The 27,495-nt window shown below is 42.5% G+C and overlaps 1 protein-coding gene across 2 annotated transcripts in view; it reads right to left on the reverse strand.

Annotated features, from left to right (window-relative positions):
- Positions 1-9,885: 9,885 nt before the first annotated feature.
- The window catches only part of jmjd7 (jumonji domain containing 7), a 28,069-nt gene continuing 10,459 nt past the window's right edge, over positions 9,886-27,495 (reverse strand). The window contains exons 5-9 of one of the 2 annotated variants that reach the window (XM_075447786.1): positions 14,190-14,246; positions 10,926-11,021; positions 10,747-10,823; positions 10,520-10,679; positions 9,886-10,214 (exon numbers count right to left, since the gene is read on the reverse strand). In XM_075447786.1, the coding sequence (XP_075303901.1) occupies positions 10,126-10,214; positions 10,520-10,679; positions 10,747-10,823; positions 10,926-11,021; positions 14,190-14,246 (479 nt within the window). In that variant the 3' untranslated portion in view covers positions 9,886-10,125. The remainder of the gene's footprint in view (positions 10,215-10,519; positions 10,680-10,746; positions 10,824-10,925; positions 11,022-14,189; positions 14,247-27,495) is intronic. The other variant, XM_075447787.1, reaches the window with a different exon arrangement.

A 27,495-nucleotide genomic window follows, 5' to 3' on the forward strand; every position in this document is an offset into this window, starting at 1 on the left:
TGGCAGCATATCAGATCTGCGTCCATATTCTTTTAAAACATCTGTAGGGAAAGGAACCTTTGCCTATATAGGGGCAATGCAGTGGAACAAGTTAGATAGGGAAATTAAAGTCACATCGTGTCTGAATACTTTTAAAAAGAGAATCAAGGCCTGGTTACTAGAGAGGGTAGCTGAATAGAGCAGGGGGTCAGCTACTGTCGTTTATTTTTACTTAAGAAAAATGTGGTTTGCATTCTATGTTATTTATTACTGTTTGTCATACACTCTGTGAGTGTCTTGTCGTAGCTTGTCTTGTCTTAATGTTTTATGTGAGGACCACAATGGAAATAAGTCCTGGACTTTATTGTGTTCCTATCCTCAATTGTGTGAAGATGTCTTTTAATGTGTTTAAGGTGTGTTTGTCATACACTTTGTGAGTGTCTTGTTGTGGCTTGTCTTGTCTTAATGTTTTATGTGAGGACCACAATGGAAATAAGTCCTGGACTTTATTGTGTTTTTATCCTCAATTGTGTTTTGAGTCTTTGAATGTGTGTAAGACTTTTCTGATACAATTAAATAAATCAAATCAAATCAAATCAAAGATCTGCTTTCAGAGTGGATCTGCTTTCAGAGTGGATCTAGATCTGCTTTCAGAGTGGATCTGGTTCTGCTTTCAGAGTGGATCTAGATCTGCTTTCAGAGTAGATCTGGATCTGCTTTCAGAGTAGATCTGGATCTGTTTTCAGAGTGAATTTGGATCTGCTTTTAGAGTAGATCTGCTTTTAGAGTAGATCTACTTTCGAAGTGGATCTGCTTTCAGAGTGAAAGTGGATCTGCTTTCAGAGTGAAAGTGGATCTGCTTTCAGAGTGGATCTGGATCTGCTTTCATAGTGGATCTGGATATGCTTTCAGAGTGGATCTGGATCTGCTTTCAGAGTGGATCTGCTTTCTGAGTGGATCTAGATCTGCTTTCAGGCTAGATCTGCTTTCAGAGTAGATCTGGATCTGCTTTCAGAGTGGATCTAGATCTGCTTTCAGTAGATCTGGATCTGCTTTCATAGTAGATCTGTTTTCAGAGTGAATTTGGATCTGCTTTTAGAGTGGATCTGCTTTCAGAGTGGATCTGCTTTCAGAGTGGATCTAGATCTGCTTTCAGAGTGGATCTAGATCTGCTTTCAGATTAGATCTGGATCTGCTTTCAGAGTGGATCTGCTTTCAGAGTGGATCTGGATCTGTTTTCAGAGTGGATCTGGATCTGCTTTCAGTAGATCTGGATCTGCTTTCATAGTAGATCTGTTTTCAGAGTGAATTTGGATCTGCTTTCAGAGTGGATCTGCATCTGTTTTCAGAGTGGATCTGGATCTGCTTTCAGTAGATCTGGATCTGCTTTCATAGTAGATCTGTTTTCAGAGTGAATTTGGATCTGCTTTCAGAGTGGATCTGCATCTGCTTTCAGAGTGGATCTAGATCTGCTTTCAGTAGATCTGGATCTGCTTTCATAGTAGATCTGTTTTCAGAGTGAATTTGGATCTGCTTTTAGAGTGGATCTAGATCTGCTTTCAGAGTGGATCTAGATCTGCATTCAGTAGATCTGGATCTGCTTTCATAGTAGATCTGTTTTCAGAGTGGATCTAGATCTGCTTTCAGAGTGGATCTGCATCTGCTTTCAGAGTAGATCTGCATCTGCTTTCAGAGTAGATCTGCATCTGCTTTCAGAGTGGATCTAGATCTGCTTTCAGTAGATCTGGATCTGCTTTCATAGTAGATCTGTTTTCAGAGTGAATTTGGATCTGCTTTTAGAGTGGATCTAGATCTGCTTTCAGAGTGGATCTAGATCTGCTTTCAGAGTAGATCTGGATCTGCTTTCAGAGTGGATCTGCTTTCAGAGTGGATCTGCTTTCAGAGTGGATCTAGATCTGCTTTCAGAGTAGATCTGGATCTGTTTTCAGAGTGAATTTGGATCTGCTTTTAGAGTAGATCTACTTTCGAAGTGGATCTGCTTTCAGAGTGGATCTGGATCTGCTTTCAGAGTAGATCTGCTTTCAGAGTGGATCTGGATCTGCTTTCAGAGTAGATCTGCTTTCAGAGTGGATCTGGATCTGCTTTCAGAGTAGATCTGCTTTCAGAGTGGATCTGCATCTGCTTTCAGAGTGGATCTAGATCTGCTTTCAGAGTGGATCTGGATCTGCTTTCAGAGTGGATCTGCTTTCAGAGTGGATCTAGATCTGCTTTCAGAGTGGATCTGGTTCTGCTTTCAGAGTGGATCTAGATCTGCTTTCAGAGTAGATCTGGATCTGTTTTCAGAGTGAATTTTGATCTGCTTTTAGAGTAGATCTACTTTCGAAGTGGATCTGCTTTCAGAGTGGATCTGGATCTGCTTTCAGAGTAGATCTGCTTTCAGAGTGGATCTGGATCTGCTTTCAGAGTGGATCTGCTTTCAGAGTGGATCTGGTTCTGCTTTCAGAGTAGATCTGGATCTGCTTTCAGAGTAGATCTGGATCTGCTTTCAGAGTAGACCTGGATCTGCTTTCAGAGTGGATCTGGATCTGCTTTCAGAGTGGATCTGCATCTGCTTTCAGAGTGGATCTGCATCTGCTTTCAGAGTAGATCTGCATCTGCTTTCAGAGTGGATCTGCATCTGCTTTCAGAGTGGATCTGCATCTGCTTTCAGAGTGGATCTAGATCTGCTTTCAGAGTGGATCTGCATCTGCTTTCAGAGTGGATCTGCATCTGCTTTCAGAGTGGATCTAGATCTGCTTTCAGTAGATCTAGATCTGCTTTCAGAGTGGATCTGCTTTCAGAGTGGATCTAGATCTGCTTTCAGAGTGGATCTAGATCTGCTTTCAGAGTAGATCTGGATCTGCTTTCAGAGTAGATCTGCTTTCAGAGTGGATCTGCATCTGCTTTCAGAGTAGATCTGGATCTGCTTTCATAGTAGAGTCTGTTTTCAGAGTGAATTTGGATCTGCTTTTAGAGTGGATCTGCTTTCAGAGTGGATCTGGATCTTCTTTCAGAGTGGATCTGGATCTTCTTTCAGAGTGGATCTGGATCTGCTTTCAGAGTTGCTCTGGATCTGCTTTCAGAGTGGCTCTGGATCTGCTTTCAGAGTGGATCTGGATCTGCTTTCAGAGTGGATCTGGATCTGCTTTCAGTGGCTGGTGAGTGTTCTTACTCTGGCTTCAGTGATAAAATCAAACATCTTAACCCACTGTGGTCGTTTCCTTCAGCTGTGAGAGAACTGCAGCAGCTGAATAAATGTTCAGGTGAAAGTCAGAGCATCAGCTGTGAGGTTCTAACATCCTGTGGACACAACAACCAGCTGTGGATTTTTAATGCACCTGGAATCCTGTCAGGCGCCTGCTGACCGCTGCTACCTGAAGTACAAAGCTTAAAGTCGGTGCTGAGACCCAGCCCACTTGGAACCGGAACATCGGTTGAAGCTCATCAGAAACCCTTGTTCTACCTCCATTAGCAACAGCTGGGGACAGAAGAAACAATCTTGGACCTTTCACATTTCTGTTGGCAGGATGAATGAGAAGCTGTTCTCAATTGATTTTACCTGGTTAAAACAAAAAAAAGGTCAAATACATTTTTTTTTTTTTTTTCAATGCTTCGAGGGAAATCAAAGTGTCTGGATGTGTGCTTTGTCCCAGGTGAGTTTATGTGGCCTGTTCGTACCTCAGGACCCGGATCATGTGCCCTGCTCAGGGGCGTAGCACCAAATTTGGGGCCCCAGGAACAACCACTACCATGCATATTTGAACCAACATCGACCCTATGTTAGGCTTTTGGGACACTTGTATAGGCTAATAGTTATTATGAAAATAAATACATTTAAGACAAATATGGCTTCTATATGTGGTAGCCAACAAAATGAGAGATCATTTTTTAATTATTTGACTTCGGCTGCTATCACAGTGGTATGCAACGGAATGGGAATGGGATAATCAGTTACTGCAGGCTGTAATTTTGACATTTGGGCTCACCTTTCTTGGGAAAGAAATCAGTCAGCAGTTGCTTTCCTTCATTTTGTTTCCTCTGTCTCTCTTGCCTTTCTTTTCTTTTCTGAAAGTCTGATTTTTTTTTTTTTGGATCTTTCCTGTGCCGGCTGCTGCGTTTAATGCCTAATAATGAAGTGAGTGAAATTTATTGCGCATGTACAATCAAAAGTCCGCCAGAGGGCGGACTAAACCAATGCGCACTGATAATGGGGGTGTCTGATATAGATTATAGCCTATTTGCAGGCTGGGATATACATTTCTACAGATGTATTTCCAGAGAACATTGGATTTGCAGAAATTACCAACATTTATTGACATTATTTTAAAAATGATTTTTAAAAAACGAAAAAAGAAGAAAATTTCCCTTAGGGCCCCCCTTGTAGGCTGGACCCTGTGAATCAGTCTGACTTTTCCCCCCTGTTCGACGCCGCTGGCCCTGCTGAGTTGGAAACTACAGACAGAAATGTTCTGTTTGTGACTGTTGGCAGAGCCAGCTGAGCGCTGTGAATGGCCAGCTCGAACAACGTGACAGTGGGCGCATGCTGCAGTATGCCACTGTAATCCCACCTGGAGTGCATCACATTGAGTTGTCTGCTGCAAATCCAATTTTTCTTCATGTGAAGACAAACACATGAAGCACCTGTCTGCCTTTCACTGCTGCAACCTGCGTTCAATGGATAGCGTTTTCAGGTTTTTGCAATAATTTCATACAGTTCAGAACCTGAAGTGAATGTGCCGCTGGCTTTATTATTGGTTGGCAAAGTAGTGTTGCATGTTACCGTTTATAACGGAGCGTTAAATGTCTGCCGGCCATTTAAGACTTCACTCCACCACTGGATAGACCAGATTTTAACACGCCACAAGACGGGTTGACACAGGCATACAGCTGTGATTGAGATTGAGATTTTTCTTTTTTTCTAAATTTCATTCCTGTTATTTCTTGGAAGAAATTGCATTTTTTGGACAACTGTTCCTTCCTGCCTTGGATGCTGTGCAGCTGGATTAATTTTTCCCAATACTTTTGTATATTTTACTCTTTTGTCATGATGCATCACCATAGCAACAGGGTGGTTTACAACAGGGAGCAGCTGAATAACATTGGAAAAGCAGAAATAATTCGACAACTGAAGCCAGAAATCCCATTGGAATTGAAAAGGAGGCGTCGTGGATGCAGAGCAGGAGGAAAGAGGAGAGAAAGAAAGAAGAAGTTCAAACCATCTCTGCCATCCTGCATCATGGGAAATGTAAGATCGTTAGCTAACAAGTTGGATGAACTTTTAGCCTTGATAAGGACTCAGCAAGAATATCGGGAATGTAGCATTATGTGTTTTACTGAGACATGGCTACAGGATCATATACCCGACTCCAGCGTCTCTCTGCCGGGCTTCCTGACTGTACGAGCAGATCGAGATTTAAAGAGTAGCAGGAAAAGGAAAGGGGGTGGATTGGCAGTGCTTGTCAACAACAGATGGTGTCACCCAGGACATGTTACTGTGAAGAGTCGTATCTGCAGTCCTGACATTGAACTATTGGCAGTAAGTTTTCGTCCATATTATTTGCCAAGAGAGTTCACCAGTGTTGTTTTGGTGGCTGTTTACATTCCACCCTCAGCTGTTGCCGACACTGCATGTGATGTCATCAGTTCCGCTGTTGCTAAGATACAGACTCAACACCCCAATTCTTTTGTGGCAATATCTGGTGATTTTAATCATGCCTCACTCTCTGCTACACTGCCAACTTTTCAACAGTTTGTCAGCTGCTCTACCAGAGAAAACAAGACATTGGATTTGTTTTACACAAATGTCAAGGATTCATACGTTTCGAAATCAAGACCTCCCCTGGGTAAATCAGATCACAACCTTGTTTTTCTCTGTTCAGCATATAAACCCCTTGTCCAGAGACTACCTGTCACAAAAAGGACTGTTAGAAAGTGGTCAGAGGAAGCTGAAGAAGCCTTACAGGGTTGTTTTGATGCAACCGATTGGATTTCTCTTTGTAAGCCACATGGAGAGGACATTAATGCCATGACTGAGTGTGTGACTGACTATATAAACTTCTGTGTGGACAACACCATCCCCACCAGAACAGTGAGATGCTTCCCTAATAACAAACCCTGGATCACCAGTGAGCTAAAGGAACTATTGAACAAGAAAAAAAGAGCCTTTAGGGAGCGAGACAGGGAGTTACTGAGGAGTATACAGAAGCAGCTCAAAGTCAAGATCAGAGAGAGCAAGGAGGTGTATAGAAAGAAGCTTGAGAGTAAACTGCAGAGGAACAATATCAGAGATGTGTGGTCAGGAATGAAGAAGATCACAGGCCTCAAGCAGAGGGAGGATTGGATGGATGGAAGTCTGGACAGAGCAAATGAGCTGAACACATTCTTCAACAGGTTCAGTTCAGGAACAAGCTCACCATCCTCCCATCCTGTTCCCAGCCAAAGAGACATCCCATCCTCCTCTGACCCACAGCTTTCCTGTAACATCTCCACCTCCACCTCAGTCATGGATTCTTCTGCTTCCACTAGTTTGTCATCAACCCAATCAGGAGATGCTGCTGTCCCCTTTGCCTCCCTCTCCCACTTTTCTGTTTCTAGAAGTCAGGTGAAGAGGCAGTTGGAGAGACTGAACCGGAACAAGGCTGCAGGTCCAGATGGTGTCAGCCCCCGAGTCCTGAAGGCCTGTGCAGAGCAGCTCTGTGGGATTCTGCAACACCTTTTCAACCTTAGCTTGACCCAAGAGAAGGTACCACTGTTGTGGAAGACATCCTGTCTGGTTCCGGTACCAAAGAAAACTCACCCTTCAGACATCAATGACTACAGACCTGTTGCCCTGACATCCCACATCATGAAGGTCCTGGAGAGACTCCTGTTGACCCACCTGTGTAAGCAAACCAGCACATATCAGGACCCCCTGCAGTTTGCTTATCGCAATGGAGTTGGAGTTGAAGACGCTATCATACACCTGCTTCAACAAACCCACTGTCATCTGGATAAAGCAGGCAGCACTGTGAGGATCATGTTCTTTGATTTCTCCAGTGCATTTAACACAATCCAGCCTGATCTGCTTCGTCTGAAACTCCAGAAGACTCAGGTGGAGGCCTCAACAATCACCTGGATTAATGACTACCTGACAAACAGACCACAGTTTGTCAGACTGAAGAATTGTGTGTCTAACCAGGTGATCAGCAGCACAGGAGCACCACAGGGGACTGTACTCTCACCATTCCTTTTCACTCTGTACACTTCAGACTTCCAGTACAAGTCAGACTCCTGTCATCTACAGAAATATTCAGATGACTCTGCAGTTGTCGGGTGTATCAGAGATGGACAAGAAGCTGAGTACAGAGAGCTGGTGGACCGCTTTGTGGCATGGTGTGGGAACAATCATCTCATCTTGAATGTTAACAAAACAAAGGAGATGATTGTAGATTTCAGGAGAAACAGGGTCAGATCAAACCCTGTTTCCATCATGGGAGAAGAAGTGGAGGTGGTTGAGGAATATAAATACCTTGGTGTTCATGTGGACAACATACTGGACTGGAGACACAACAGTGAAGCCATCTACAAGAAAGGACAGAGCAGACTGTACTTCTTGAGGAAGCTAAGGTCCTTCAAGGTTTGCAGCAAGATGTTGCAGGTCTTCTACAAGTCTGTTGTTGAGAGCGTCATTTCCTCTTGCGTCATCTGTTGGGGCAGCTGCATCAGAACCAGGGACCTAAAAAGACTCAACAACCTGATAAGGAAGGCTGGTTCTGTTCTGGGGACGACTGTGGAACCTCTGGAGACAATAATGCAAAGAAGGATTTTGCATAAAATCAAGAGAATTATGGACAACCCTGAACATCCTCTCCATGAGACTGTTATCGGAAAACAGTCTCTTCAGTCAAAGGCTTCTTCAGTTTGGATGCAAAACGGACCGCTACAGGAAATCTTTCCTGCCCACAGCCATCAGCATCTATAATAACTCTTTGATTTAATTGAGCTACATCAACATTTAATTTCCCTCTGGGATAAATAAAGTATTTTTGAATTGAATTGAATTGAATTGAATTGAATTGAATTGAATTGAATTGATGCCAACATTTTGTTTTGGGAAATGTCTACCTGGAGAAAACAGCTGTGTTTTATCTTTAAAAGCAGACACACCACCATGACAGCACAGAGCGGGTGGTGACACAGATGGTAAAGATCATTGTGGAACTAAGCCAAGTCGCTGACACACAGGAGGACTTTACAGGTTACAAAACCTCCTCTACAGAGTTTGGACTTGATCAGACAGTCTGTACAAATGCACGATACAATTCCAGAGCGCTGTTACCCTTTTGAGAAGAGAGCTACCAACAGCCAAGAGAAAAGGTATGCAACGGTCTGGGAAGCTGGAGAAAGCAAAGCAAAGTGACTAAAGGCTTCAGCTTCTGACTAATGCATGCATGTGATGCGATGTGGTGTAGTTCCTGAATCAGAACACTGAACAACAACAGTGTCCACAGTAAGACTGCAAAGACATCTGCAGTTCCACAAAGAGAATGTGGATGAGCCAGAAAGCAGCTGACAAAAGATCCTGTGGACAGATGAGTCCAAAATCTGGTGTTTCAGAAAGGAAAACAGTACAGAGCACCTTATCCCAGCAGTTAGCAAGGCAGAGGCAGGGAGAGCTCGCCATCACCGATGGAACGGGGAACTCTGCAGCAAGATCTGTTTGTGGAAAATCACACAATCCCTCTACCAAGAAAGGTTTCAAGAAGAGTTAATGGGCTGAAATAAACCGAAGTCTCCTCTCAGCTTCGTAGCTCAGCTGGCTTCTTCTGAGGGGAGTCGACGGGTTCTCCCCGTGCATATACGGGTTCTCTAAATCAGGGGTTCCCAAACTTTTCCATGCCAAGACTCCCTAACAGTATTAGCTTCTGGCCGGGGACCCCCTTTGCAAACCACAGACAATGCTACAAAATATGTAAATAAACATAAACTTTTAGAACGTATTTTCTTTCTTTTCTTCACGGACAGCAGCTCGCCGTGTGAATGCAGCCTGACTAAATGCTCTTCTTTATGTCTGAAGAAGTCTGCCGGATGTTTTTGTATCAGGTGACGCTGAAGTTTCGAAGGTTTTGAACACTTGTTTGAGAGGGTCTCCAGACAGAGGACGCATTTCGGGCAATCGTGGCCATTTTTCTGTACGGCTGTAAAGCCAAACTTAATGTATGCTGCCTCATACTTTCTGATTTTAGTCGGCCAGTTCTTTCAGTATCTTCCAAGTCAAAAATCTGTATATTTTGGCTAGCTACCTACACGCTAGCTTGAGGAGCAGAGCAGCTTCAGAACAGGCGCAAACTGCCAGGTCTACGATGTTTTGACTGGCAGCCAATCAGAAAGACGAGCATGGCAAATAACATTTCCATATGATATATTATTATAAATTGTATTTTACAATACTGATTAAAAAAATGTGATAATTTTTTATAATGATGTTTAAAAAAAATTTAATTCTATTTTTTTATTATCTTCACTCCAATTTTCTGAGGCCCCCCTGGCGGCCCCCACTTTGAAAACCACTGCTCTAAATACATATACGGGTTCTCCCCCTGTTCAGGTGTGACCTCTGGCCTGGTGGTGGCAGCTGGGACAGCATCCGGTGCTGTGCTGCCTGTTTAATTTGAGTTCTTATCCTGTTTGACTCAGTTTTTTCTTCCTTTTGGAACAATAAAAAGGAAAAATGAAAACTCAAACTAGCACAGTTACTGAAAGTGATCACTCAACCTTACAGAAGGCCGGCATCCATTTGTCTCCCTTAAAGGCTCGGCGTTACACAACTGTGCACCACTTCACCCACACCTGGGAAACAAACTGTTACAGCAGCTACACAGCAGCAACAGTTCCAAAATCTGTGTTGACCATATGTTAAATAAAGTATGATGGGAAACAAGAGTTTTTTATTGTAAAATAACAGCAACACTCAAAATTGTAATTGTGCATATTTGTCATTTATAAGTTAATAATTCTGAAAGCTGCAGTTTGATGCCAACCTAATTCCCATGGACTGTTAGTGCTACATCCACACACCAGGGGGCACTGCTGCACATATCAAACATCCGTTAAGGTTCATGAAGTCAGAAAACAGACTGAAGCTTCTGTAGAGTTTCTGCAGTGATGTCACGTCGACCCTGTGACTTCACACAGCGACTCCAGCAGCTGGAAGTAGTTGTACTTGATGTCATACTCCATGTCATACCAATAATTCACTGCAAAGAGAAGCAAATAGAAAACGATGAGGTTCCACTGCAGCAGAGCACCATGTTCAGGTGGGGTCCTGATCATTCTGTGTATAACCCCACGTGTGTTCGGCTGTCTGATGTGGTGGGCTCAGGTGTTTTTAGGTGTTTTTTTTTTAATCTGTTCATTATGGACTTAAACTCATCCCCAGATTGGCTGAATCCCCGTATGCCGGACTGTACAGTGAAGCTACACACAGCATGTAGCTGCTGCCATGTGTGCCATGCCGTGGTGTGTTCAGGCGTTTGTCTTAGCTGCATTCAGAGGTGTGCACCTGCGATGCAGCCGTGCGACTGCTGCACGTGGTGGAACCACAGCGAGGGCAGGTACAGCATCTCTCCAGCCTTCACGCTGCAGCGCAGCGGCCGAGCCTGCCTGTACTGAGGGTACCGCTCCAAGTCCGGGTCCAGAGGGTCCAGGGGGATCCACGGGACCTGATGGGGGGGAGGGGGTCAGGGAGGTGCTTCCAACAGAGATCAACACATATGCACCTGAACGCACCTTCTGGGAGGCCTTCTCATCAACAACCTCAAACTCACCGTCATCCCGCTCACGGTAAACAGCTGGCTGGTACGCGCCTGACAGACACGGTTACCACGGTTACTGCAAGAGGTGGCTACCATGGTTACAGCAGGTGAAAGCTTACCACAGCAGGGATGGAGGGCGGTCGGTGAGGTTACCGTAGGGGATGAAGGGTCTGTCCGTGGGGGGCAGCAGAATGAAGTGCTTCTCTCCGGAAACGACACAGTACAGATTCTCGTAGGGATCTTTGTGCACTAAAAGAAAAAACAACACATTAACCTATTTAGGCCTAAAACGCCTGGAAAAGAATGCCTGTAAAACCTATGGGCGATTTCAGAAAGACCCCCTAAAACCTGAAGTTTTTCTGGAAATTCAGCAATTACTAAATGATTGATTTCTCAGCCTCTGTTTGCAGATAGAAACAAAATTCAAAAAGTATTTGAGAGCTTACACCTGTGGCTTTCTGTGGAAATTTAGTTTATTTACATACACCTTCACGAAAATAGAAAATGTAAAAAGAAAAGTGCAGGAACAGCACTATTTTCAATTAGAAAACAGTAATAAAATCAAATAAAATTTAATTTTATATTTAAATGATTTATTTATTTTATCGCCAGTAATCTCTTCGTACTGGCAGCACAAGGAGTCCCATGCCCATTCACATTCCAATAAACGTTTTCATCTCCGGCACAGTTGCGTGTGACCACCTTGCCATCTTTGCTCGAGCTGGAGTCTGAAGTACCTGCTCACTGTATCTATTCGTCTCAGAAACGAGATGCACCCAAAGCTCCTCAGTAAAAATATGATTAAATGCCTGCAACGGTGTGGCATCTGCAGGTAAATTGACTTTCACCCCTGGTGTGCGGTTGAAATCTCTCCGTCAATTACGGTGGTAATTGTCAGTCTTCCACTCACATTCAAACCCTTCAAAATCATCCTCAAACATATGTGCTAGCCATAAATCTGACTCAATTGGGTCAGCAATGTTCATCAGCATCAATGATGCGCCATCATCAAAGCCAAGAAACTCCTCACAATCGCTACCGTCTGAAATGTCTTCCCACTAAAGTCCTCCATGCTTGTTCGATGTAACTTAACTTCAAAACAATGACATGAGGAACATGACGACACTCTCATGTGTCTATTATAATGCATTTAATTGGCGCAGAGGTCAATAATTGGTGCAAAACAACCCTTATACAGGAAAAAAGACGTGTACGCTTTCCCGGCCTTAAAGGTAGAAATGCGGCAATGCTTTCCCGCCCTCAATGGGTTAAGCAGGTCATTCAGCTGGCCTGGCAAAAAATATACACTTTCAATGTACACCAAGATCTTCTGTGAGTGTGACCCAAACAAGGACAAATGGTTTCCACTCATGCATTTTGATGTTGTGACAGAGAAGCTGTCGCTTTACTCATGTTGTTACTCATGTCTGATGTGAAAAGCAGCAGCAGAGTTCTGTTGTCACACAACAGAGAGAAACCTGTTCACAGAAGGGCTTCAGCTGCATTAAAGCTGCAGTCTGCAACTCTTTTTCAAGCATAATGCCTGGAACTGTCCGGGGATTCTGAAAGTAGTACATTAAATACCCCAATACAAAAAAAAAGAGTTCTCTAGGTCCCCTATATGTCCTGCTAGGTCCCTCCAAAGCCAGCAGGTTTGTTTACAAAATTGCAGACCGGACCGGTAAAAGGTAACCAATCAGGTTTACGAGCTGGGCTCTGCTGCCTGTCAATCACCGATTGTGCACGCGCGATACAAGGTAGGCTCGTCCCCACGCTTATTTATCTAGACTATTGAACTTCATTACGGGCTTGTCTACTTACTGTGTCTTCCATGGTCGCAAATGACAGGTGAGTTGATGAATGAGGAGTCGTGTACGCGCATCTGGCGTGCACGTAGACGTGCACGAGTTCTCATGTGTTTTGAAGGGGCGGGACAGGAAGTTGAATAACTTTTTATTTTTCGGTTAAAAAATAAGCATTTCTTGCATTTTGCGACTACGGAGGTCACCGTTTTCAACTTCAAGCGTTCTGATAGATCATGTAAACTCTTAAAATGCCAAAAAGTAGGACTTTACGTATGACAACAACAAATCCTGCAGACTGCAGCTTTAACATACACAAACAGGTGGGTGGAGCTAACTCAGACTCACTTGTTCTTTAAAAAAAAAAAAAAAAGTTTTCAGTGCAATCTGTTGGTTTTCTTAGCTAGGAAATTGTTTTTGAATTGGCTCTATATGAATGATTTGGATTATTTTATGAATAATTATGATTACAATTAATTGAATTCCAATTGGCTTGAATTGGACTTTTTTATCTAAGTGCCTTGAGATGACATTTGTTGTATTTGGCGCTATATAAATACAAATGAATTGAATTGAATTCTTACCATCTCTACTCTGTGCTGGTTTGTGCTGCCACTTCATTTCAGAGGGAACTTCTGTTTCACGGCATTTACATGACAGCTTTACTTAATTGCTGACTTTTATAATGAAGCTTTAACAATCTTTAAGATAACAACACATTGTTAGGAGATTGCACCAGTGGTTCTAACCTTGTGAGCTGCTAAGAAGGAACAAACAGCAGTTAGTAGTCAGGCTCACTTTTCAGGCACATAAGAGCTCTGAAAATGGTGAAGTTTTTTTTAAGCAGGAAAACTCCAACAGGAAGCAGATTTGTGTCAGTATGTTGTCTCAGGCAGGGGACAGCCTGGATGGCCCGCCTGCCCACCACAGGGCCAACACACACATGTAGCAATGAATTCTGGAGTTTTGGGAAGAGTTTATCTCAGCTACAACTGCTTTAAAACTTTGAGATATTATATTACTCATATTACACCACAATTAAAGTCTCTGCGTCAGCTACCTGTCCAACCTGATTTTAAGGTTGTTTTATAATCGGTTGGGGTCACGCTCTGATTGGCCTGTGGAACAGCGCAGTGCCGTCTGACCAACCCTTCTGGTTGGCTATTTATCTGTAAACTTTAGCCTCTTTTACCCTCTGGCATTAGCATGTATGTGCATCGTACTCACAGGCTGGTCTCCAATTCAATTTTATTGACTTAATTTAATTTATTTTTCATTTCATTGTTTTGCTAACTGCAATTCATGTTATCTATTCTTCGTTTTATTTCTATGCTATTGCATTGCATTTAATCTTTGTTGAGGTCCAGTGATGCTTTTTTTTAGGATTTTGTTTTAGATTTATGAGATCTATGGTCAATAACACTTCCCCAGTCTCTTATGTAGAGAACAGTCCTCTGGAGTTAAAGGTGGTTTAGGAGGTATGCTTGTTTTTAATGCTCCTTTTTGTTGTTTTTATTTGTATTTGCACTGTGTAATACAGTTTGTAGGAAAAGAGCTCATGATATTAATGTCAAACATGTGTGTTACAGTTCAATGTGTGGTGATGAGGTCTTACTGGATGTGATAGCATTCGCGTCTCCAAGCCAAAAATTGACTGCATCTGGAAACTTTCCTGATGGAAGAAAAACATCAAATCAGGACAACGTTTTAGAAATTCCAAGGTTGAGCACTAAAGCCATATAAAGTAAGTAACAAAGATCCACTGAAACAACACATCATGTAAAGGTTATCACTCTGTTGCCCCAGCAGGTGAGGGGAGTTCCTGAATAATACAAAATGGAGAAGAAAAAGCAACTTTCTGATCACATTCTACCACTCAGTGGAAGTGCGCCTCCTGTGTTTCCCAGTGTTCTCCGTTTGGTTTAATAAAAGCCTCCTCAACCATCCACCAGCTGTGCCTCATCTCTTCCACTGTCTGCACCTGGGCCCCTCCTCCTTCATACCCTGACAGCAGAGCCAGAGTTCAGATCACATTACTCTTCATTGGCTCCCTGTTAAATTCAGAATAGAATTTAAGATTCTTCTCCTCACATATAAAGCTCTTAATGACCGAGCTCCATCATATCTTAAAGATCTCATTGTAAGATATTTTCCTAACAGAGCACTTCGTTCCCAAACTGCAGGTTTACTTGAGGTTCCCAGAGTTTCTAAAAGTAGAATGAGAGGCAGAGCCTTCAGTTATCAGGCCCCTCTCTGTGGAACCAGCTGCCAGTTTGGGAGGCAGAGCCTTCAGTTATCAGGCCCCTCTCTGTGGAACCAGCTGCCAGTTTGGGAGGCAGAGCCTTCAGTTATCAGGCCCCTCTCTGTGGAACCAGCTGCCAGTTTGGGAGACAGAGCCTTCAGTTATCAGGCCCCTCTCTGTGGAACCAGCTGCCAGTTTGGGAGACAGAGCCTTCAGTTATCAGGCCCCTCTCTGTGGAACCAGCTGCCAGTTTGGGAGGCAGAGCCTTCAGTTATCAAGCGCCTCTCTGTGGAACCAGCTGCCAGTTTGGGAGGCAGAGCCTTCAGTTATCAGGCCCCTCTCTGTGGAACCAGCTGCCAGTTTGGGAGGCAGAGCCTTCAGTTATCAGGCCCCTCTCTGTGGAACCAGCTGCCAGTTTGGGAGGCAGAGCCTTCAGTTATCAGGCCCCTCTCTGTGGAACCAGCTGCCAGTTTGGGAGACAGAGCCTTCAGTTATCAGGCCCCTCTCTGTGGAACCAGCTGCCAGTTTGATTAGTGTTAACATGCACATTGTGCCTGAGGTCAGAAGATTATCACTTGACATAATTTTTGATTACAGACTACTTTAATCAATCTAAAAGATGGCTGTGGGATCCACTTTTGTACCTAAAAGTTCCACAAATTAGAAAGTTAACCAAGTTTAAAGCTTGGGAAATGTTTGATGAAAAATAACCTTGGCTCAGACATTCATGAATTCTACACTGGACTCCATTTCTGCAGTTAGAGAAGAGCTAACAAGTCTGAGATTAGTTTTTCTTCAAAGTAGAATGGTTTTGGATCAACTCACTGCCTCACAAAGAGGAATTTGTCTCATAATTGGTACTTCCTGTTGTACTTTCATTCCAGCTGATGACCACGTTAGTGGTCCTATACACCAGGCCTCACACAGCATGACTGCTATATGACAGCTACATGACACTCTTTGTTAAAAGATATGGTTCAGTATGATTTAACTGGACTGTGGCGCTTCCTTTCCTCATAGGTTCTGTCCTTGTGGTGATTTTGGGCTCCGAAGCCCTACTATGCTTTCTGTCCACATGTGTCATTCCTCTTTTATAACTAGTTGTAACCTCCTTTGTGGGCAAATTCCTCTCTATTCAACCAGCTTTATTGGACCATTTAGATCATTCCCTTCTTAATACCACAGACTCAGAGGTGGACATTGGTGATTCTTTCATGTCACCAGTGCAACAACAAGTAGGATAATGATGAGATATCCACGTGCTTGTTGTATTTTCTACATACATTTGTTCTGATATACGACTACTTTTATTTTATGGTGTTGTGTGATTGCCTCAGCATAAACAGGATGAATATATCGGGGAAATGATTGTTTTATTATATCACATACTAGGGCTGGGCGATATGGGAAAAAAAGTATATCACGATATGGATTACTTTATATCCCGATAGCGATACATATCACGATATACCACAACAGAGGTTGCATTAGACTTTTTCATAGTACGTTAAAAATCCGCCATCGCCTATTTTAACCAGTCATCTCGTTTTCCAATGTGGGAGTCGCAACCCTGAACCGGGAACAACACAGCGCAACTCGGGGCCATAAGAGTAAACAAACAGCTTTGTGAATACATGCTCTTTTACTCGACATTCACAACTTTGAGGATGGAGTCCATTTTGCTGCGTCTGCTGTGTCTCGTTGCATTGCTTTAACAAAAACTGCAGATCTCTCTCTCTCACACTGACGTGCGTCTGCTCAGTGTTCAGCGCTTTGGTCACCACAAGCACTTAAAAAAAACAACAAAAAAAAACAAAGACGCGTGCAGAGATTTATCCAACAGATCAGGCTTTACCCTACTGTTTTTCGCGATGACAGTCAGGAAAGGTTGCGCTGTCAGTACAACTAACAGAGGAAACAGTAGTTCTTGGTACTCTAAAAGCCGGTCTGCAAATAGCCATAGCACTAGAACCTCCCTGGTAGTTCTACTCTGCACGGCTACTAGAAGGCTAGGCTAGCTTCAGTCCATCGGCCACGACTCACAACCAGCACATGTGTGCTAAAATACCCGTGACAGTAAACAACTTGATTTGTTATCAGTACCAAAGCAGTGTAGAATCATTGAACACCATGCACTCGGCGGTGCTATTATTAAGTAAACATGACTGACTTACCGGTACCCTTCCTTCAAACTTCCAAAAGTCCGTGAGCCTCTCTATATCCGTTCATCAATACGCCTATCCAATATGTTGTCAATTCGATCTGTTTATGGTCCTTGGTTATGTCAAACCTCGTCAGAGTGAGTGCTCCCTTTTTTGGTTATAGAAACCGCAAAGGTGTGAGCGCTCTGTTTTTAATATAGCTATGTCTGTGGTGCTGCGACGTGCAGTTGAGCTTCGTTGAGCAAACAGGAGCAAAGCAGACAGCTAAAACAAATTGTTGACGTGTTTCCGACGCTTTTGCCTTGGAGAATATTTATCTTGTAAGTACTGCTATGGAGACTTAATTTGTTATGGTGGCGAAATGTATTCTGCTAGTTTTCAGTAGATGCTAACTCGTTTCATTTTCATTGATCTCGGTTGCTAATCGAAACTTAGTTATACAACGCTTTGCTTGTATAATGTTTAACAGTTGTGTTTCTGTCTGTAATTATTTTCAGTTTACAAAAAACAAATGAGAAAGAAGACAAGAGGACTTCATTAAAATACAGGAAAAGTCAAGCCTTGTGGTTTATTGAAGGACTTTTAATTGTTAGCTGGCTTTCTAGCTGTGCACAAGCATACGCACTGCGAGGACAGCACAATGATGGAAAAAAAGTTTATCACGATAGAAAAAATAGAGGAGAAAGGTCACGATAGACATGTTTCTATCGTCCTCACGATATATATCGTCATATCGCCCAGCTCTATCACATACAGTATATTGTTTTAGTATTATGTGACAGCATGTTAACTTAATGAGTGCTTAACCAATGAGTGCTTAACCAAAGGGGTTCCCGGACATTTACTGGCAGCTTATTCCACAAGAGAGGGGCCTGAAAACTGAAGGCTCTGCCTCCCATTCTACTTTTAGAAACTCTGGGAACCTCAAGTAAACCTGCAGTTTGGGAACGAAGTGCTCTGTTAGGAAAATATCTTATAATGAGATCTTTAAGATATGATTGAGCTCGGTCATTAAAGACATGGTTGGTAATCCTGTTCAGAAACACATTTTGTAATACTGGGTGAAATGGTCCGTCTATCCTGAGAGAAATCTATACAAGATGTATTTAGAAAAAGGGACGAAAATAATCAGACCTCTGTGGCAGCTGCAGGACTGAGAAAAAGCTGACCAATCCGAGATCAGCGGGAATTGGTCGCCTACAAAAAACCAATCAGATGCCTCTGCTTTCTGCCTACGCCCCCCTCTGCCGGCTCCCTGCTCCATGTGCGCACGCGGTTCTACCGGCTTTGGATGAAGCACTGACGGAATGGGGAGGGGGGGGGTGGAGCTTAGAGGAGGGGACACTTTCGAATCTTGCTAGCTCTCTTGGTAGCTCTCTAGGATTACCTACCATAGCTTTAAGAGCTTTATATGTAAGGAGAAGAATCTTAAATTCTATTCTGAATCTAACAGGGAGCCAATGAAGAGAAGCTAAAACTGGAGAAATATGATCTCTCCTGTTAGTTCTCATCAAAACTCTGGCTGCAGCATTTTGGATCAACTGAAGGCTTTTCAGAGAATATGTGGGACAGCCCAATAATAAAGAATTACAGTAGTCCAATCTTGAAGTAACAAATGCATGAATTAGTTTTTCTGCATCAATCTGAGACAAGATGTTCCTGATTTTAACAATATTACGAAGGTGAAAGAAGGCAGTCCTAGAAACCTGTTTTATATGCGAGTCAAATGATAAGTTCTGGTCAAAAATAACTCCAAGGTTCCTCACTGTAGAACTAGAAGCCAAGGAAATACCATCTAGAGTAACTATATAGCTAGACAATTTCTCCCTGAAACGCTCAGGTCCAAAGATAACGACTTCAGTTTTGTCTGAATTTAGAAGCAGACAGTTCTGAGTCATCCAGGTCTTTATGTCTTTAAGACATGCTTGTAGTCTGACCAACCTATTGGGTTCATCTGGTTTTATAGATAAGTACAGCTGAGTATCATCAGCATAGCAATGGAAATTTATGCCATGCTGTCTAATAATGTTACCTAATGTAAGCATGTATAAAGTGAAAAGAATCGGTCCAAGCACAGAACCCTGGGGAACTCCATAGCCCCTTTCACACTGCCGAATAACCCGCGTTTAATTTGCGAATTTAGCGTGTCCGCTGTTGTGTTCACACTGCCGACCCGGGCTGCAAATTTGTTCATCTTGGTGTCATCAGATCACAGGACATGGTTCCAGCAATCCATATCCTTAGTTTGTTTGTCTCTGATGAGACAATGATAAACAAATTTGCTTTCGATGGTGTCAAGCCTGTGTGGTGGTAAAAAGTGATTTGTACAAAGAAAAGTGCCCCATGCTTAAAGTCAAGCATAGTAGTGGGAGTGACATGGTTTGGGGCTGTATGGATGCCATCAACAGTAGGAAGCTGAATTTCACCAAAAGAAACATGCTTGTCAACATGTACTGTGACTACTGAAGCAGATCATGATACTCTCCATAGGATTTCAGTCAAATCTCACACACGTCTCTTTTAGCCTGGTGCAGACTCAAAATGTAAAATTTCAATGTAAGGCAAGGATGAAACGCACAACGATGACCTCCCTTTTAATGCCTTTTCATTTCATGACATTTCGGGCCAACACGGCCCATTCTCAGGGAGTTTAACATAGGGGTGTACTCACTTTTGCACCAGCATAATTTCACAAAAATGGACAAATAGGTCATTTAAGTTATATTATTGATCTTTCTTTTCTGTTGTAAGCTCAACAAATGTTGTATTAAACTTACTCTATGCAAGTTTTGGGAATAACTTGTGTGTGTATTAAAATATTGTTCAAAATGTTACTTTTCAACAGGGGTGTACTCATTTTCACTGTGCACTGTACTTCTAAAGCTGCTGTACTTGATGATACATCACTGATAATAGTGGGAAGGACTCCATCAATCTTCTCTCTGATAGAAACAATTTTATTAATAAAGAAGCTCATGAAATCATCACCAATGAGTGCTTAACCAATGAGTGCTTAACCAATGATGAGTGCTTAACCAATGAGTGCTTAACCAATGATGAGCGCTTAACCAATGAGTGCTTAACCAATGATGAGCGCTTAACCAATGAGCGCTTAACCAATGAGTGCTTAACAAATGATGAGCGCTTAACCAATGAGTGCTTAACCAATGATGAGCGCTTAACCAATGAGCGCTTAACCAATGAGCGCTTAACCAATGAGTGCTTAACCAATGAGTGCTTAACCAATGAGTGCTTAAACAATGAGCGCTTAACCAATGAGTGCTTAACCAATGAGTGCTTAACCAATGATGAGCGCTTAAACAAAGAGTGCTTAACCAATGATGAGCGCTTAAACAAAGAGTGCTTAACCAATGATGAGCGCTTAAACAAAGAGTGCTTAACCAATGATGAGCGCTTAACCAATGAGCGCTTAACCAATGAGTGCTTAACCAATGAGTGCTTAACCAATGATGAGTGCTTAACCAATGAGCGCTTAACCAATGAGTGCTTAACCAATGATGAGCGCTTAACCAATGAGTGCTTAACCAATGATGAGCGCTTAACCAATGAGTACTTAACCAATGAGTGCTTAACCAATGATGAGTGCTTAACCAATGAGCGCTTAACCAATGAGTGCTTAACCAATGATGAGCGCTTAACCAATGAGTGCTTAACCAATGAGCGCTTAACCAATGAGCGCTTAACCAAAGAGTGCTTAACCAATGATGAGCGCTTAACCAATGAGCGCTTAACCAATGAGCGCTTAACCAATGAGTGCTTAACCAATGAGCGCTTAACCAATGAGTGCTTAACCAATGAGTGCTTAACCAATGATGAGCGCTTAACCAATGAGTGCTTAACCAATGATGAGCGCTTAACCAATGAGCGCTTAACCAATGAGCGCTTAACCAATGAGTGCTTAACCAATGAGCGCTTAACCAATGATGAGTGCTTAACCAATGATGAGTGCTTAACCAATGACCGCTTAACCAATGAGTGCTTAACCAATGAGTGCTTAACCAATGATGAGCGCTTAACCAATGAGTGCTTAACCAATGAGTGCTTAACCAATGATGAGCGCTTAACCAATGAGCGCTTAACCAATGAGCGCTTAACCAATGATGACCGCTTAACCAATGAGTGCTTAACCAATGAGCGCTTAACCAATGAGCGCTTAACCAATGAGTGCTTAACCAATGATGAGCGCTTAACCAATGAGTGCTTAACCAATGAGTGCTTAACCAATGATGAGCGCTTAAACAAAGAGTGCTTAACCAATGATGAGCGCTTAACCAATGATGAGCGCTTAACCAAAGAGCGCTTAACCAATGAGTGCTTAACCAATGAGCGCTTAACCAATAAGTGCTTAACCAATGATGAGCGCTTAACCAATGAGTGCTTAACCAATGAGCACTTAACCAATGAGCGCTTAACCAATGAGCGCTTAACCAATGAGTGCTTAACCAATGATGAGTGCTTAACCAATGAGTGCTTAACCAATGAGCGCTTAACCAATGAGTGCTTAACCAATGAGTGCTTAACCAATGATGAGTGCTTAACCAATGACCGCTTAACCAATGATGAGCGCTTAACCAATGATGAGCGCTTAACCAATGAGTGCTTAACCAATGACCGCTTAACCAATGATGAGCGCTTAACCAATGAGTGCTTAACCAATGATGAGCGCTTAACCAATGAGTGCTTAACCAATGAGTGCTTAACCAATGATGAGTGCTTAACCAATGAGCGCTTAACCAATGAGTGCTTAACCAATGAGTGCTTAACCAATGATGAGTGCTTAACCAATGAGTGCTTAACCAATGATGAGTGCTTAACCAATGAGCGCTTAACCAATGAGTGCTTAACCAATGAGTGCTTAACCAATGAGCGCTTAACCAATGAGTGCTTAACCAATGAGCGCTTAACCAATGAGCGCTTAACCAATGAGCGCTTAACCAATGAGCGCTTAACCAATGATGAGCGCTTAACCAATGAGTGCTTAACCAATGAGCGCTTAACCAATGATGAGCGCTTAACCAATGATGAGCGCTTAACCAATGAGTGCTTAACCAATGATGAGCGCTTAACCAATGAGCGCTTAACCAATGATGAGCGCTTAACCAATGATGAGCGCTTAACCAATGAGTGCTTAACCAATGAGTGCTTAACCAATGAGTGCTTAACCAATGAGTGCTTAACCAATGAGCGCTTAACCAATGATGAGCGCTTAACCAATGAGCGCTTAACCAATGAGCGCTTAACCAATGATGAGCGCTTAACCAATGAGTGCTTAACCAATGAGTGCTTAACCAATGAGCGCTTAACCAATGAGTGCTTAACCAATGAGCGCTTAACCAATGATGAGTGCTTAACCAATGAGTGCTTAACCAATGAGCGCTTAACCAATGATGAGTGCTTAACCAATGAGCGCTTAACCAATGAGTGCTTAACCAATGATGAGCGCTTAACCAATGAGTGCTTAACCAATGAGTGCTTAACCAATGATGAGCGCTTAACCAATGAGTGCTTAACCAATGATGAGCGCTTAACCAATGAGTGCTTAACCAATGAGTGCTTAACCAATGAGTGCTTAACCAATGATGAGTGCTTAACCAATGAGTGCTTAACCAATGAGTGCTTAACCAATGATGAGCGCTTAACCAATGATGAGCGCTTAACCAATGAACGCTTAACCAATGAGTGCTTAACCAATGAGTGCTTAACCAATGATGAGCGCTTAACCAATGAGTGCTTAACCAATGAGCGCTTAACCAATGAGTGCTTAACCAATGAGTGCTTAACCAATGAGCGCTTAACCAATGAGTGCTTAACCAATGAGCGCTTAACCAATGATGAGCGCTTAACCAATGAGCGCTTAACCAATGAGTGCTTAACCAATGAGTGCTTAACCAATGATGAGTGCTTAACCAATGAGTGCTTAACCAATGATGAGTGCTTAACCAATGAGTGCTTAACCAATGAGTGCTTAACCAATGATGAGCGCTTAACCAATGATGAGCGCTTAACCAATGAGCGCTTAACCAATGAGTGCTTAACCAATGATGAGCGCTTAACCAATGAGCGCTTAACCAATGAGTGCTTAACCAATGAGTGCTTAACCAATGAGTGCTTAACCAATGATGAGTGCTTAACCAATGAGTGCTTAACCAATGATGAGTGCTTAACCAATGAGCGCTTAACCAATGAGTGCTTAACCAATGAGTGCTTAACCAATGAGCGCTTAACCAATGAGTGCTTAACCAATGAGCGCTTAACCAATGAGCGCTTAACCAATGAGCGCTTAACCAATGAGCGCTTAACCAATGATGAGCGCTTAACCAATGAGTGCTTAACCAATGAGCGCTTAACCAATGATGAGCGCTTAACCAATGATGAGCGCTTAACCAATGAGTGCTTAACCAATGATGAGCGCTTAACCAATGAGCGCTTAACCAATGATGAGCGCTTAACCAATGATGAGCGCTTAACCAGTGAGTGCTTAACCAATGAGTGCTTAACCAATGATGAGCGCTTAACCAATGAGCGCTTAACCAATGATGAGCGCTTAACCAATGAGCGCTTAACCAATGAGCGCTTAACCAATGATGAGCGCTTAACCAATGAGTGCTTAACCAATGAGTGCTTAACCAATGAGCGCTTAACCAATGAGTGCTTAACCAATGAGCGCTTAACCAATGATGAGTGCTTAACCAATGAGTGCTTAACCAATGAGCGCTTAACCAATGATGAGTGCTTAACCAATGAGCGCTTAACCAATGAGTGCTTAACCAATGATGAGTGCTTAACCAATGAGTGCTTAACCAATGAGTGCTTAACCAATGATGAGCGCTTAACCAATGAGTGCTTAACCAATGAGTGCTTAACCAATGATGAGCGCTTAACCAATGAGTGCTTAACCAATGATGAGCGCTTAACCAATGAGCGCTTAACCAATGAGTGCTTAACCAATGATGAGTGCTTAACCAATGAGTGCTTAACCAATGAGTGCTTAACCAATGATGAGCGCTTAACCAATGATGAGCGCTTAACCAATGAACGCTTAACCAATGAGTGCTTAACCAATGAGTGCTTAACCAATGATGAGCGCTTAACCAATGAGTGCTTAACCAATGAGCGCTTAACCAATGAGTGCTTAACCAATGAGTGCTTAACCAATGAGCGCTTAACCAATGATGAGCGCTTAACCAATGAGCGCTTAACCAATGAGTGCTTAACCAATGAGTGCTTAACCAATGATGAGTGCTTAACCAATGAGTGCTTAACCAATGATGAGTGCTTAACCAATGAGTGCTTAACCAATGATGAGTGCTTAACCAATGAGTGCTTAACCAATGAGTGCTTAACCAATGATGAGCGCTTAACCAATGATGAGCGCTTAACCAATGAGCGCTTAACCAATGAGTGCTTAACCAATGATGAGCGCTTAACCAATGAGCGCTTAACCAATGAGTGCTTAACCAATGAGTGCTTAACCAATGTCTGCTGACCATGTATGGAATCTGATAATTGGTGTTGAACAGCTGTGGGAGCAATTTCGGTCAATTCTGTGATGGAGGAATACCTCCAGCCACAACAGGATACATCTGGGAGGAAAATACTGCGTGAGAAACGACTCGTGTGTCCATGTTATAATGAGCTGCCCATTCTTGTTAACAGAGTTAAAGCACTTAAAAGTCTCAACTTACTGAATCCTAGTACGGCAGTTATTTTGACCCTATCAGACACAGTCCTCCTTATTCCTCTTAGTTTGTTCCTCAGTCTTTAGCAGGTGATGCTCCCACCAGCCAATCAGCCCACTGCCTCCTCTGTCCTCTCTGCTCTCTCAGCAGCAGAAAATCCACCAATGCAGCACCTTCCTGTCGGGTGGATTTTCTGTTATTTAATGGATTTCTCTCATTTACTTCTTTGTAGTGCGACTGGCTGCAGTCATCAAGAAGCCTCATACATCATTCATGGAAACACAGCATACTTGTATCCAATATTTCCCCTGTGAGGGTGCATCTCAAGCACAGGACCTTCTGCTGTGAGGTGCAGAGACAGCTTGAACCGAACTATTTGTGTTAAGAACAGGAAATCTTTAGTCTTGTGACCTGATGAAAGCAGGACGAAAGAAAGGAGCTCTCATTAAGAATGGGAGATTTGCCTATTTGTACTTTAATTCAATTATAACTGAAACCATATTTCAGATGTGGAATAACAAAATATGATATGAAATCGTATGAAACTTGAGTTAATGTGCTGTAATATGTGCTCTGTTTTTCAGTTGAATCCAACTGCTCATTTAATCACATTCTTCCATGTCAGAGTGTTGCTCCTGTATGGATTTATTAGCAGCTCTGTCAGCTGCTTTTTACAGCATCTCAGCCAAAGAGGAAAACTCTTTGGGATGTTGAGAGATAACATTTCTATCCAGCTGATAATAACTGCGCTCAATTTAAAAAAAAATACATTTCCAATTATTGTTTATAAGAACAATAACAACAACAATAAGAAGAAATTAATATATAAATAAATAAATACATTTGAGAAGAACTCAGTGTATGTGGCAGGACTCTGAGTTGTACCTGAAGTCTGATGTGTACAGGGTGAAAAGAAAAGGAGCCAAAACAGTACCCTGTGGAGCCCCAGTACTGCATTCCAGTGTTCCAGAAACACATTTCCCCATCCTGACATACTGTGGTCTGGCAGACAGATAGTCTATAATCCATGATTGTAGGAGCCATAATTATTTTCTTTATATTTTTTGTTTTCATTATGGTACACTTTATAGTTATTGGTTCACTTTGATTTGTGTTTGTGTTTTTGTTTATTAGTTATCATTGGACATGGGTGTGACACTGGGCGTGTGTGGTGCGCAATTGGAAGCCTTTAATTAGCCCTACCTGGTACCTGTGCGCGAGGTCAGTTCGGCGTGGGGTGAGTACGGGGGAAGGCTATCCTTTTGTGTACCGCATCGCACTGCTCCTTTGTCTCAACGTTTTTGCTCTATCTTGCAATCGGAAAGGACTATTGGAGTCATATTGGATGATATGGAGAGCAATAAACGAAAGAAACCGGAATGAGTGTGGACATTATATCATTGAGTGCGCGTAAGACAACTGATTTCCCCCTGCTTAGCCCACAGCGGCGCTGAACGAATAGGTGTTGGATTTAGCCGCAATATTAGTACACAAAAGGCTGAGCGCCTATTTGTACGCCAAAGACGCTCATAAAGTGAATATTTGAACTTTGATGCTGAATTTCTGAAAACGATCGTCGTATTACTTCTGCAATTGGAAGAAGAATGTCATGTTGTTCCTGATGTCATCACTCCGTCTGCTGTGCAACGAGACGATTGGAGAAGCTGGATCTACGCACCTGACGGCGGCTCGCTTTGATTCATTCATGATTTGCTTCCTGAAAAACTTCAGAGAGTAAACAGCGGCGTCTTCATCAAAACCTCATAGCTGGAATTAAAGTCGCTTCCTGGACAACAACCTGGGTAAAGCATCGATTCATCAAAGCCTCATCGGTGGAATCAAAAGGTATTGCAGTTTATTGACTATCAGTGTGTGGTGAATACTGCATTCGGCGTGTTCAACCTTTCCTTGGTGGATTAAATGCGTCCATCATAGATCGTTGTTGGAATAGAGGTAAAAACTTTGACTGAATCGTATGGGATTATAGCGCTGTTTTGGATTTCATGGAGGTTCTTGTGAACGCACGTTTCAAGCGCCTGTTACGTGGATTATTGACATTGTTGCTTATTGCGCTTGCGAGTGTTTTTCTATGGAACGTTGTAATTCATTGCTGCTGTGAATTGCCTACGAGCGTAGCAAGGTGTTATTGGAACATTTCTATTGCTTGTTGCTGGACATTGTTGCATATTGCATTTTACTGATGGTGTTGCCCTATGAACATTCCTGCTGCTTTGAATTATTGGTGAACTGCTGTGTGCTTATTGTTTTGCTTACTGTGTGATTAATTCCTGCTGCTGCTTATGAGTGTTGGTTGAATTCATTTTATGGTGTTATGGTAATCAATGTATGGTCATTTATTTGAATGAAAAATTAGTACTGCTGGGGTAAATGAGTCTCCTGAAGACAGCCTGGTTCAAAATGAAGGTTTAGAAAAAAGACAACTTAAACCTACTGTCAAAGCATTAGCACTCAAAATGGAAGGTATTCAAAAGGAAAGACAAACAAAAATTAAAAAACTAAAAGGGTTAATGAGTACAATAAATTACCTTATGCAAAACCAAAATGAACAAAATGTAAAAGCCATACAGTCTCACCTGGAAAATTGCCATGCACTTTTTAAAGATGCAACTCAGCTGCATAACACTGTCATGCCAATGCTTCCCCCAGAGGAGCAACAGAAACAACATGCTTGGTTTACAAAAGTGTATGAACACAATGCATCCTTTATTGAAAAAGTAACAAAATGGATCTCTGTGACTGAACAAGCTGTTGTAGCCCAAGATCATTCAGAGCCCTCACTCACTGCAATTGCACATG

Source organism: Odontesthes bonariensis, chromosome 17 (genome assembly GCF_027942865.1).
Source record: "Odontesthes bonariensis isolate fOdoBon6 chromosome 17, fOdoBon6.hap1, whole genome shotgun sequence".
NCBI classification, from domain to species: Eukaryota; Metazoa; Chordata; class Actinopteri; order Atheriniformes; family Atherinopsidae; genus Odontesthes; species Odontesthes bonariensis.